Genomic DNA, 13,704 nt, shown 5'->3' on the forward strand with positions numbered 1-13,704 from the left:
CGGATACTCGTTTCAGCCGAGTACTCGGATCACCCCTAGTGTCCAGTGATATATGCCTTGAACACACGTCAGAGGATTTCCCCCTTTAATCAACGTGGATGTGAGAAATGAGCAAATACACACACACACACACACACAAACACAAAACCATGGATGTATTATTGTCTATTGACCACAAGCAACACTGCAAGCAGCTGCAGCCCCTCTCTCTCCTTCTCTCTCTCCCCTCATCCGTATACTTCAACAATAGACTATACTCTGGCTCATATGAATACGGACGACCATCTAATTATAACGACCTCATCCACATTGTAAAGATCATTTAAATATTGAACCATTGCATTTGTAACTAAGGTAACTTAAAGCATCAGTGAGAATATCACAATAACCTGTGTTCATGATATTTAAGCACAAGCAATCAGAATTAGGTTCGGTTCTTGAATTGAGTTGGCTACGGCCACTGTTTGAATAGTAAAAGCAGTATCAAAACGTTTAGTTTGATACTACACAAGGATTGTGAATAAGTTACAACAGTGAGTTAGTTACCCTTTAAGTGAAGGGAATTAGCCTCTTAGTTAGCGACAAGCTAAAGCGGTCCATGCTCACTAGCGTAAGGTGGGCTGAACTTTAAGATGGACCAGCTATTCTCAATTTGGTTACAAGCTGTTCCTCACAGTTTTTCTAAGGACCATCTCAGTCTACCTTAAGGCAAACTTAAGGTTGAATTTCGTCTGAGCTCTTCTTACAAGTAATTTAGTATTGTTTATAGTTGTTATCCAGACATTTGTAGCATTTACTCCTCCCTCATCAGAATCAGCTTTATTTGCCAGGTATGAGGACACATACAAGGAATTTTAATTTGGAACATTGTTGCTCACAATGTGCTTACACATTCAAAACAACCAAAACATATTTACACACTAATATATTTAGTACATACTCTAAACATAATCCATATAGAGGCAGGAGTGCAATGAAGAGTGCAATAAATATTATTTAAATGTGGAGCATAGTGCAAAGGATACTGGGATAAATAGTATTATGTTATTACTTTACAATATAAACAGTATGAACAGCTCTGTAATAGGGAATGAGAATGATGAATACATAACAAATAATAAGTGAGATAAAAGAATGGGAATGATGAGTAAATAGTAAATAATACATATTAAGTGAGATATGAGAATAATAAATCAACACTACATAAGTGGAATAATAAGTGGAACCAGTAAACAGGTGCTGTAGAGACATTGTTACTGGGTTATTGATCAGAACTGAACCTGACACTGTGGGTAAGAAGTCAGCTGTTTGTTAGAGAGATGGCTTCTGGAAAGAAATATAATTATCATAATAATATATATATATATATATATATATATATATATATATATAATAATCTATATATCTATCACAAATACAGGAAACGTAGGAAACAATTTAACTTATTTCTGCAAAAAAGTGATGATAAAATAAATTTTGAATCTTTTAATGTTTATTTTTTGTACAAAATTATAGATAGTATTTTAGCGCTACTCTTATTGATACTACTAACACTACCCATCCCTAGGGATATTGATTGTAAAATTTCGTAAGATATACAAACTGATTTGCAAAGGTTTTGTAACATATCAAGATGACTATCATTGATGAGAATAGGTTCAAAAATACCTCAAGTCTAACCACGCTTTCATAGCGGATAACTTTGTAAATGAATAAGAACATACATTACAGTTCACTACAGGATCCAAACAGGGTAATGTAATGTAATTTTCAAATGTCTCTAATTTTTCTCTGTTTGGCAGGTTATTTAAGCGTTTCCATTCAGCCTCTTCCGTCTGTTGTCATTGGAGACACAGTCACACTCAAATGCAACTTCCAAACAGACGGCAACCTCCGAGAGATTGTCTGGTTTCGGGGGAGCACACAGGTGAAATGAATGCCTCCACCCCCTTTTTCAGCCCTCAATGTGTCTGTTTGAAAATATGACTGTTTATGGTAGAGTCATATAAGTAAGTAGGTATTGCTTTATCCCTGTTTTTTTCATGAGCAGTGGCCTGATTGACGGTAACTTATTCAGTCCAACAGAATAGTCAGCGTAAACCTAAAAGAATCAGGTGAAACCCATTAGTCTTTGATCACTTTGTAATAAGACACTACCCAAATTGAACACACTTTATTAGAATTGAAAGCTCCACCTTTCCAGCAGACTTAAGTGACTTTCTTTCACTCTTCACTTTACAGTAACAATCCCATGACATGGTGCTCTTTGGATGCTTTTATATAGGCCTGGGTGGTCCCCTAATACTGTATCTGAAGTCTCTTTTATATAGGCCTTAGTGGTCCCCTAATACTGTATCTGAAGTCTCTTTTATATAGGCCTTAGTGGTCCCCTAATACTGAATCTGAAGTGTCTTTTATACAGGCCTTAGTGGTCCCCTAATACTGTATCTGAAGTGTCTTTTATATAGGCCTTAGTGGTCCCCTAATACTGAATCTGAAGTGTCTTTTATATAGGCCTTAGTGGTCCCCTAATACTGAATCTGAAGTTTCTTTTATATAGGCCTTAGTGGTCCCCTAATACTGAATCTGAAGTGTCTTTTATATAGGCCTTAGTGGTCCCCTAATACTGAATCTGAAGTTTCTTTTATAGGCCTTAGTGGTCCCCTAATCTGAATCTGAAGTGTCTTTTATTAGGCCCTAGTTCCCCTAATACTGAATCTGAGTGTCTTTTTATAGGCCTAGTGGTCCCCTAATACTGTATCTGAAGTCTCTTTTATATAGACCTTATGGTCCCCTAATACTGAATCTGAAGTGTCTTTATATAGACCTTAGTGGTCCCTAATACTGAATCTGAGTTCTTTTATATAGGCCTTAGTGGTCCCCTAATACTGAATCTGAAGTTTCTTTCACACAAACCTTAGTGGTCCCCTAATACTGTATCTGAAGTCTGCAGTTTACACCTATCACAATTTGTAGCCACTGGGGGACCATGGGCAGTCTGGAGAAACGCTTATTAATGTTTAAAAAATAAAGTTAAATTGTCTGGGTTGAAATCGATGAATCTTCTTCCAGGACTTCCAAAACCAACCAAAAACTGGACCTGCATTCAGAACCAGGTTATAACCTTTTGGTTAAGTTTCATAACTCCTTTCCCTAATGCAGGTTACTTTTATATTCATCTATCAAAATCCTCCCGTGTTTGCTTGTTGTACAACATCAACTCCAGTGTGTACAATACATATTTACAGAACTGCATATACTTCTACATGCTTAAAAGTAGTGAATACCTTTCAGTTAACCAATGTAAAGCAATCAAACAGAATACCTTGAATTCAAAAGTACTTCAATCACAACTGCAATTAGCTTACAATCATGCCATAAGATAATTAGTTAGTTTCAGTATAAAACATTGGGATGCATACTTCAAATTAGCACCTAATATGCATTTCACACATGAAAATATAAACTTGAAAGTGAAAACTTATTTAAAATAAAATGTCTTTCCATTAACTCAATAACTTTAAATGTACCACTCGTAGTAAAAGTACAATACAAGTATAAACTGTACTTTCATCTTTCATCGAGATATTTCTTAGCAACTAAAATATGACATGCTGTTACCAAAAGGATGAACAGGCTAGCTTACCGAGACAGGGTTGTGACAAAACTTGATCAATTTGGCGGCTGTCTTTATCAAGACCATTCAAACATTTACAGTTCTTTTCATTAAATGTTTCCATAAAAACGTTAGTGTCTTCATTAACATATTCATCTCTTTTCAAAGTTCAGCCGCTCTAAAAAACACTAAATATGGCACAAAAAAAATGTCTTCCTTCTCCTTTGCCTGATGTCCAGCAATGGATGCAGCTAGCATGCATTGTGAAGTTTCAAAATAAAAATACCCAATCATAATTTAAAACAGTAAAAGTATCCCTTCATCAAATGATGTATTAAACAATGAAAACTAAATTCCTATGCACTTCCTTATCAAAATTATGATCTGGAACTATTGGTTACTTCTTTTCTTAATGTATTTATCATCTGCGTTAAACTATGCTAGCAAGATCCAAAGTCAATAACATTGTGTACAGCAGTCAATAAAAATAATTGAACATTTTGTTGAACAACAAGACAAACTAGCTACCCAGCCATGTCATTGTCCCCAAAACCGTATAAAGGCTTTTATATTGTATCTGCAATGTGTAATGGTACTGTCGGCTGCAGCCTGAAGTAGCAATCTGAACAGTAAATGAGATGTAAGATAACTTTATTTGCTGGGAAACAAAGTCAGTCCAGAGGGGCAGTATAACTTAATTCTTGCAGCTTGTGTGTTAGCACTGTCCTGTGGTGTTCAGAGGATGAGTTTTGAAATAGCACATCTACATTTCCTTTTTGTTTTAATGTAGCACATTAATTTAGAAGAGTAAACGGTCAGATTCACTGAAACTCCTTTAGTAGATGTCCTACATAACTTTTTTATTGATACCTTGCAGCCAATCCAAATCGATTATTCACCCAGACCATGGTAAAATGCAATGTTAACAGTTTGTGATCATTTTACGGAATTCTTTGAGACCAGGCTGTAAGAGAACCTGCTTCAGAACCTGCAGTGCTAACATTGTGCTAACAAGCACATCCAGCTGGGGGGAGGCCACAGTTGATATTATATCTCCACCTTGGCCTGGTAGTAATAATAATAATACATTTTATTTATAATGCCCTTTACATTTCACAAGGAAATCTCAAAGGGCTACAATTAATAGGGAGTTAAAAACAGTTTCCAGAGTACAATAACAATTTACAAGCAATAATAAAACACCATAAAACTAAAATTCTGGTAACGTCTCCCCCAGTCAAAGCTGGCTAATGTGGCTTGGTAAAGGGAAGAATGGGGTCTGCTGCTGCCCCCGCAACCCAGCCCCAGATAAGCGGCTGATGATGGATGGATGGATGGATAGATAGATAAGTGTATCGGACATGTGAAGCTCAAAGACAAAAAAAGCCAATTTCCCGGGGCTCACCTTGTGGAGTATGCGCCCCATGTACCCTCTCTCTCTCCTCCTGTTTCCTGTCTGGCAATTTAATGTTGAATGAACTTAACCTGCATGTCTTTGGACTGTGGGAGAAAACCAGAGAACTCACAAAAACCCACGCAGAAACAACTCCACACAAAGAAGCCCCAGATGGCGTACAAGTTCAAACCAAGAACCAGCGCTGCCCAATTATACATATAGAACATTTTAATACATTTTTACATAGTCACCGCTACTGTATAAAAACTAAGTAATGCTAATGTTTTCTCAGGAGGTTGAAGGAGGCAGTGCCAAGCAGAAGATTTTCACCTACGATGCTATGTACAACAGCACCTACTCCCACATGGAGGACAACCACAGACGGGAGGACCTTATCTACCAGTCAACTGTACGGTGAGAAAGGCCACTACTATTGTACAAGTTGTGTTATGTTATAATAACACAAATTCATAGAAACACAGACATGTTTGGGGGAATATTCCCACCTGGGGCATGGTTTCTTTTGACAATGGGGGAGTAGTGGTAGGGGGACGTGAAATTAGAAAAAAAACAAACAGTCTCTAATCTCAAGAACCTGAGATGTTAAAAATGAAAGGTAAAATTAAAAAAAAAAACTCCCTCTGTAATCGTTGTAACTGTGTACATATGAGCAGGCTTCCTGAGGTCCAGATGGAGGATGAGGGCTTGTATGAGTGCCATGTGGGGATCTATGACAAGAGCTCCACAAACAAAGTGATCCTAGCCTCTGGCAGCATCACCCTCACTGTCATAGGTATGTGTTCATTTCTGAGGGTCTTGGGATTTTTAAAGACAATAGCTTTAGAAAAAAAAGTTAGGGAATCCCAATTGATTTTAGGATTCATCATCAACCACCATTGATATCTGTACAAAAATAACTGAATTGATTTGAAATATTCAAACTTAAAATTGCTCCCCTTGCAGTCTCAGCTTGGAGTCATCACCAGCATACCGACTCACTACTTATTTTTTTTATTACTTGATAAATACCTAATAACTTATATTCTATTATATTTATTTAGTTAATCAAACGAGTGTAATCTTTGTATTTTCTCTGCAGTACCTCCCAAGTCTATCTCTGTGGTGGCAGCCAACAGCCCAGCTCCTTTCAGCCGCTATGAGGCCCACAACTTCACTCTGGTTTGCATTGTTACAGGAGCAAAGCCAGCTCCCGTGGTAAGGCTGAGCCTTTTTACTGTTTATCTCTCTGGATTGTTTTACGTGTCCTGAATGAGACAAACACATCCAAAAGATAAAGAGAAGTAATGCTACATAACCATAATCTTAATACAACACCATTTTACTGGACTACATGTTCAATAGCTGTCTTTGTATAACCAAGGACACCTCTGCCCAGCACTGGTATTGCAGTTGTGGTAAATAATAATGACGCCAATCTCTCTGGTCACATGACCATGTATACAAGATGAACACAGAACCATCCAGCTGTAGGCTGCCCACTGACTGTGTCTGAATAATATTAAATATACCATCACTGTTAATATATACATTGTTTGCTTTAAATTATCTTGTTGTCTAGAAGAAGGCTAGAGAAAAAGGAACTCTTTGCTGGGTGCAACAATGTCGCCCACAAGAATCTAAGTAAAATGGTTCATTAGTTATAAAAGGGGCTCATTCAATCCAATATTATTTAAAATGTAAAATCATGATTAAATGTGGTCTCAATGCACTTTACAATTAAAATAACAAAACAATTGAACAGCATTAAAACAGTAATAATAAACTACAACTGCAAGCAGTTATAACGGTTATAGCAGTCACCCCCAATGACCCGTGGTGCGTGAGAAAGCGGGACCCAAAGCGTAACAATGGGGAGGCAAACAGTCGGTGATTACCAAGAGGTGTGAGCCACAAGGTCTGCGATACATTGCCGTTGCAAATGTCCCGTCAACATTGATTGAGTAAAAGGGCCGAAACTGGTCTACGTTGGCTACAGCGCCCCCTAATGGCCGATCTTTGCCAAAAGGTTTCATGTAAGTTTCATGTTGATGGCATTTACTGTGGCAGAGATATCACAATTGTAAATTTCCCATTTAACCCTGTGGGCCCTGAGGCCATTTTTACAGTTTAATTTCCGTCTGGATTTATTTTATAAAAAAGATTGTAAAACATCAACCCTGTTGTCTACAGTCAAGATATGAACATCATTTTTTTTAGGACAAACTGGGTTATTAGAATATTTGGGTTGCAGTGAGGTCACTTGCATGTTAAAAATGGTTGTAGGGCCTTAAGATAAATAAATAAATGAATCTTCCAGATATGTATTGATATCACAGACATATAAGTAAAACCTAAGCCATTTTCCATTCTAAAAAACTTCTCATATGTCTTGGGAGTCACACTGTGAAGAAATAATCATTATAACTTATACAGTTGACAAAATACATGCATCTTTTCCAAAAAGTCAAGACGTTTTGCTGTCATGACATTTACTTATGCCAAAAATAACATGATAATGTCATATTTATTGATATTACACCCACAGCAATGTTATAAAAGCAAATATGTGTCTAAATAGTGCACCATTTGGCCTTCCATAGAGTTTATAGGCATTTTTGTCCCCTCTGGCCTTCCATACAAGAGGGTTGACTTTATCTCCCATATATGGGCATGTACTTCCTGAAAAATAGACAGGACAGACAGAGAGAGAGACGGATGAGCGAGCCAGCGGCAGAAATTAGCCAAAACGCGATGAATTATGGATATAAAGTGGATCAATCTTGGATATAACAGTATGGATTTAAAGCCCAAAGAGGCTGAAGTTCCAGGCTGGATAGAAAATCCCCTGTAGAGGCTAGAAAGACACAGAAAAGACCGCCGTAAACATGACATCGTCACGATTTAAACGAAACCGAAAGTGATCAAATTGCTTGTATGGTTCAAAAGTTATTAAACTATGAATCAGAGGTACCTTTTTACTCGTGGGCGAGTGTCTCGGGCTCAGAGGGTTATATGCATTGAGTTTTTGGCCAAAACAAATTAACATTGTTTATAGCACCCCTAATGATAAAGATTTGGAACAGAAAGTCGTAGTGGGATGGTGAATGATCTCCGCACAATCAGATTCAGGCAGCATGCCTCAAATCCTGGATCCTGAGTCAGGCATATCACATCTGCTGATCGTTGGGTGAACTCCTCTAAAACGCAGTCACTCCCCTACAGCACAAATTCTTCACTGTGGTTTCCATGGGACGGCACCGCCCACACAAGCACCTGGCAAACACAGCGACACAAGCAAGCAGCAGCTACGTTTGCAACAACAGTTTCACTGGAGGAAGAGGCAAACGCTTAGATAATAAACACTAGGCAAAGATGTTGTTACTGTAGCCAGTAGGCTGCCGTCAAAACATGGAATATCTAATCGGATATGTGTTTACAACGTGGGGAGAATGATTTAATTAGGGATTATCTTGGGGGGGATTTCACAGGTGGGACTGGAAAGTTAGCCCATAGCTAGCATGATGCCTTTCTAGATAAGTTTACCGGTACTTATCTGAACTAACGACATGATCACTGTCACTAGATAGACAGAAAACATTGACTTTCGCTCGGTGTTATTCACTGACAGTAAAACACGTAGTGGTTCTTTCCACCTCTTTGTTATCCTAGTCAGTCGCCATAGTTCTAGTACTAGACTAAGGCTAGTCTTCTTCACGTCTCCTCAGTGTGACGTCATAGCCAAATTGCGTTAAACCGCTGTTAATACAAAAACAACAAAAACTGGCCTTTAACACTATTTAGAGAATTGTTGTACAGTCATAGAAAACCAACAGATCCAACAGTCATGACATGCATGCTGCTCATTCTGTGTAAAATTTTATGTTCAAAATAATATCAGTGTTGTGTTCCATTAGTGAGGTGATTGATTCCATGAAGAAACAGGTGTCAGTCATGGCCCACATTTAAGGAAGGAAAGAAGCAAATGTTGGGGATGCTGGTTATAGTGCATTAAACACTGAAACACTCGGCAAAGTGGGTCGTTCCAGACATTTCTCTGAGGAACAGCAGACTTTGATTAAAAAGTTGAAGAGAGGAAAACTTATAAACAAGTGCAGAAAATTATAGGCTGCTCAGCCAAAATGATTTCAAATGCCTTGAAATGGCATCCAAAGCCTGAACGACATGGGAAAAAAATTGTCAACTACCATTGGAATGGATGGAAGAAAAAAGCAAAATGGTTAATGCTCAACCAATGATTAACTCCAGGAAAATCCAAGAAGACTTAACATTACCTGTGAGCACTGTTACGATCAGAAGAAGGCTATGTGAAAGCAAAGCTATCCGCTAGAAGCAGGGGTCATGGATCAGTTTCAATACATCAGAATACTTGAAGAGGTCATGTTGCCTTATGCTAAAGAGGAAATATCTTTGAAATGGGTCTTTCAACAAAGTCCTGGTTCCAGATGAACCAGATGGATGTTATGGAGCGGACCTCAATCCCATAGAACGCTTGGTTGGTGACATCAGAGAATCTGTGTCTGAGGCCAAACCAAGTAATGCAAAGGAATTATGGGATGTAGTCCAATGGTCCTGGGCTGGAATAGCTGTTCACAGGTGACTCCATGCAACACAGATGTGAAGCAGTTCTCAGAAATAATGGTTATGCAACCAAATATAAGTGCACTGATTCAAAGTTAAGCAAACCCTCAAGACATTTTTCAGTTCATACAGTAAATGTTTGAGTTAATAAAGAAAAATACTAATACTGCTATTTTTTGAACAGCCTAATATTCCTTTTTCTTCACTTTCTGTAAAGGTAGAACACAAACCTGATCAATGTTGGTCACGTTTTGATTTGGAATGGAATGTGCAGTGTTCCCAATGCGTTCATTTTAAGGTACTCTAAGGAATTTGAGCATTATTCACTTTTTTTAAACACACTGCTATTATTCTGAACACAACTGTATGTACCATGTCAAGACCTACCAAAAGCTCATTGGAGCAATATCCTAAACCCAACTGGACATCCGCCATTTTAAATTGAAAGTTTGAAATTAGTGCGATTTGGGCCATTTCCACATGTCGAACATTAACAAACTCAAAATTTGGTCAATGCCATCTTTACATTATCTTTACTTTATGTCAACATTAAAGATACATTTTTATTAAAAGAAAAACGTTTACTCATAGGGAATGGCTGTGATAGGGCGGCCATTTTGTGCATTTCACCATTGAAACAGGAAGTGTTTGTAACTTGAGTGTACATCGTCCAGTTGGCTTGAAACTTTTCGGGATTCATCAGAGTCCAACTCGACAACATATACACTCCGATATTGGCTCAAAGTCATAACGCCCCCTAGTGGCAACCGGAAGTAGGCCTAAAAGTCAAGGTGCTACACTTTAACAAACTTCTAGAGATTTAATCCAATGGACTTTTGGTCTGTACCATCTCAACACCTTAAAGATGAAAAGTTATTAAAAGAAAAAACTTTTTGTCAAACGGTGTGGAGAAAAGGCTCTTTATATGTCATTGCCTACATTTTAAACGGATGTCTGCCAATAGGCCTAACACATAAAGCATGTTTATTGTGACAGAGACTCTAGGTTAATAAGATTCTGAGTAACAATATATGAATTCAATTGTGATTTTGTGAGAAGTCTGTGTATATTACTCTCAAATTAGATTCAATTTGGTATTGATGATGCAAAAAATAACAGGAACTCCAGTGAAATGATTGTAAATTTAGGACTAGGACTAGATTAGGACTGGATTTAAAGATGATTCTGGTTTCCAACTTCGCCCCAGTTGTGTCTGTTAAAACACAGATGGCGACAACTTCTCTCTTTTGATATTAGTGTTGGCGCTGTGGCAGACGGCTGCCTCTACAGTAGCTCTCCAGTTTTTAGCTCTTTTTACTTATTTAAACTTCTTTTGTCTATCTTTTTTTAACTCTTCTTGTGAAGATAGAGGGTTTTCTATATATCCTATGGATATTCCAACCTTAAAATGCAACCAGGAAACAGCTTTCTCACTTACTCAAGAGAGGAACTGCTGGCTCTGCCCACACACGCCGGGATACGGCACCTTATCCCGACAGAGCTGAGGAGGAGAACCAGGGGATGCAAGGACGGGGCTAAGCTAAAGGCTGAACTAGCGGAGAATCGGAGGCGCTACAAGCCATCGATTCCCTCCGTAGTTATGGGGAACGGGAACTCGCTGCCGAACAAGATCGACGAGCTGTCCGCGCTGAATAACCAGCGGACTTACTGTGAGACCAGCTTGTTCATCTTTTAGGAGACATGGCTAAACCACGTTGTACCAGATGCTAACGTGGACCTGCTTGGATTCACTGCTGTAAAAGACGACAGAGACATACAGGCAAGTGGAAAAAACAAAGGTGGGGGACTCATTATGTATGTCAACAACCGCTGGTGTAACCCAAGACATGTCTCCGTAAAGAAAGCCTCATGTTGCCAGGACCTCGAGCTGCTAGCCGTTAGCCTGCGGCCATACTATCTGCCGAGGGAGTTTAGCCATGTGATTACTCTGTGTTCACATCCCTCTGAGAGCGGACGCAGCCGCTGCCTGTGAGAAGATTCACTCCGTCACAGCAGCGCTGCAGACACAGCACCCTGAGGCCTTCATGATCATCTCTGGGGACTTTAATCATGCTACTTTGGACTCTACTTTGGCTGTTTCTCACCTGGTTGTAGACTGTCCTACCAGAAACAACAGGACAATTGATCTGCTGCATGCTAATGTGAGGAATGCATACAGAGTGACTCCCCTCCCCCCACTGGGGAGGTCTGATCACAACCTGGTTCATCTACAGCCACTGTACACCACCCTGGTCCAAAAACAGCCGGTGACAACTCGCACCAGCAGGAGGTGGTCCCCTGAGATGGAAATTGCCTGAAAGATTGTTACAACACCACAGTCTGATGTGCTGATCGACCCCTGGTGAGGAATAAGGGGATGACACACCTGTCTGACGGACTACCTTAACTTTGTGCAGACGTGGTCTCCCCCATCAAGATTGTCCGCTGTTACCCTAATAAAAGCCTGGGTAACACGAGATTAAGGCTGTCCTCAACAGAAAGAGGCTGCCTTCAGGAGCAAGACAGGGAGGCCATGAAGGCACACAGCGGAGGTGAAAACTGTGGTGAGGGAAGCTAAGGACAGCACAGAGGAGTGGAAGAATAGCAAGGACAGCTACAGGAGGAAGGTGGAGCAAAACTGAGGAAACAACATGAGGGAGTTCTGGGAAGGTGTAAGACCATCACGGTCACAACACAAAGACCAGAACTAAGGGGGACAAGGGAGAGGCCAGGAGCTGAAAACTTTTTCAAAGGTTTAACCAGCCCTTGCCCCCCCCCCCACCTCCACCCTCACCGCAGCAATGTTCCCTTCCTCCACACACCTCCCCCTGACACCACCACACCCCAGTCTACACAGCTCCCCCCCAACACCGCAATACCCCCCTCTACACACTCCCCCCCAACAACAATACCCCCCTCCTCCTCCTCAATACAACTCCCCGCCCCACATCACACCGACCAGTCTAGAGCATCTAGAGGCTCCGGCCAGGAAACAGCAGGACCGATAAAGTGTGTCCGAGACTCTGAAACCTACCCTGCAGAACTGGGGCGCTCCAGCGATTTCAACCTTAGCCTGCAGCTAGGGAGAGTGCCCACCCTTTGGAAGCATCCTGCATCGTTCCAGTTCCCAAAGAACAGGCCCAGCGCTGAATGACTTCCGACCGGTGGCGCTCACTTCACCTGATGAAGACGTTGGAGCGGCTCTTCCTCACTCGTCAGACCCCAGTACAGCCGCCCAGGACTGCCTGCAGTTTGGCTTACCAGCCAGATTTTGTGTGGAGGACGCCATCCTCTACCTGCTCCACCGGGTCCATTCCCTCGGATAAGGTGAAGCACATGATGGTCCTCTTCTTGGACTTCTCCAGTGCCTTCAATACCATACGGCCCCCTATACTCCAGGACAAATTGATCAGGATGTGGAGTGGACCCCTATCTGGTAGACTGGATCAGAGTCTAGCTCACCGACTGGCCACAGTACGTCAGGCTGAAGGACATCATGTCTGACACTGTGGTGTCTGTGCTGGCCCCTCTTCTCTTCACCCTATATACCTCAGACTTCTGTTACAACTCAGAGCTGTGTCAAATACAGAAGTACGCAGATGACACAGCCATTGTTGGGGGTATCAGGGGGGACAGGGAGGAGGAGTATCGGAGTCTGGTGGGGGACTTTGCTCTCTGGTGTCACACTAACTGCCTACAGCTCAACACCTCCAAGACGAAGGAGCTGGTCGTTGACTTTGGGAGGTCCAGACCAAGACAGCAACCAGTCCTGTTAGAGGGAGTTGAGGTGGAGGCAGTGTAATCATACAAATACCTCGGGCTGTGGCTGGACAGCAAACTGGACTGGACAACACACACCAGCCACCTGGACAGGAAGACACAGAGCCGGCTGGACTTCCTGAAGAGGCTGCGCTCCTTTAACATCTGCAGCAAACTGCTGTGGATGTTCTACCAGTCTGTGGTCACCAGTGTCCTCTTCTGCACTGTGGTGTGCTGGGGGGGCAGCATATCAAACAAGGATACCCACAGGCTGGATAAACTGATCAGACGGGCCAGCTCTGTGGTTGGCATGAAGCTGGACTCACTGGTGACG

The 13,704-nt window shown here is 40.9% G+C and overlaps 1 protein-coding gene across 1 annotated transcript in view; it reads left to right on the plus strand.

Moving 5' to 3' along the window:
- The window catches only part of LOC116692815 (immunoglobulin superfamily member 21), a 56,542-nt gene that overhangs the window by 10,847 nt on the left and 31,991 nt on the right, over nucleotides 1-13,704 (plus strand). The window contains exons 2-5 of the mRNA XM_032521356.1: nucleotides 1,803-1,927; nucleotides 5,305-5,426; nucleotides 5,687-5,805; nucleotides 6,112-6,227. Coding sequence (XP_032377247.1) covers nucleotides 1,803-1,927; nucleotides 5,305-5,426; nucleotides 5,687-5,805; nucleotides 6,112-6,227 — 482 coding nt within the window. The remainder of the gene's footprint in view (nucleotides 1-1,802; nucleotides 1,928-5,304; nucleotides 5,427-5,686; nucleotides 5,806-6,111; nucleotides 6,228-13,704) is intronic.

This window comes from Etheostoma spectabile, chromosome 7 (assembly GCF_008692095.1).
Source record: "Etheostoma spectabile isolate EspeVRDwgs_2016 chromosome 7, UIUC_Espe_1.0, whole genome shotgun sequence".
NCBI classification, from domain to species: domain Eukaryota; kingdom Metazoa; phylum Chordata; class Actinopteri; order Perciformes; family Percidae; genus Etheostoma; species Etheostoma spectabile.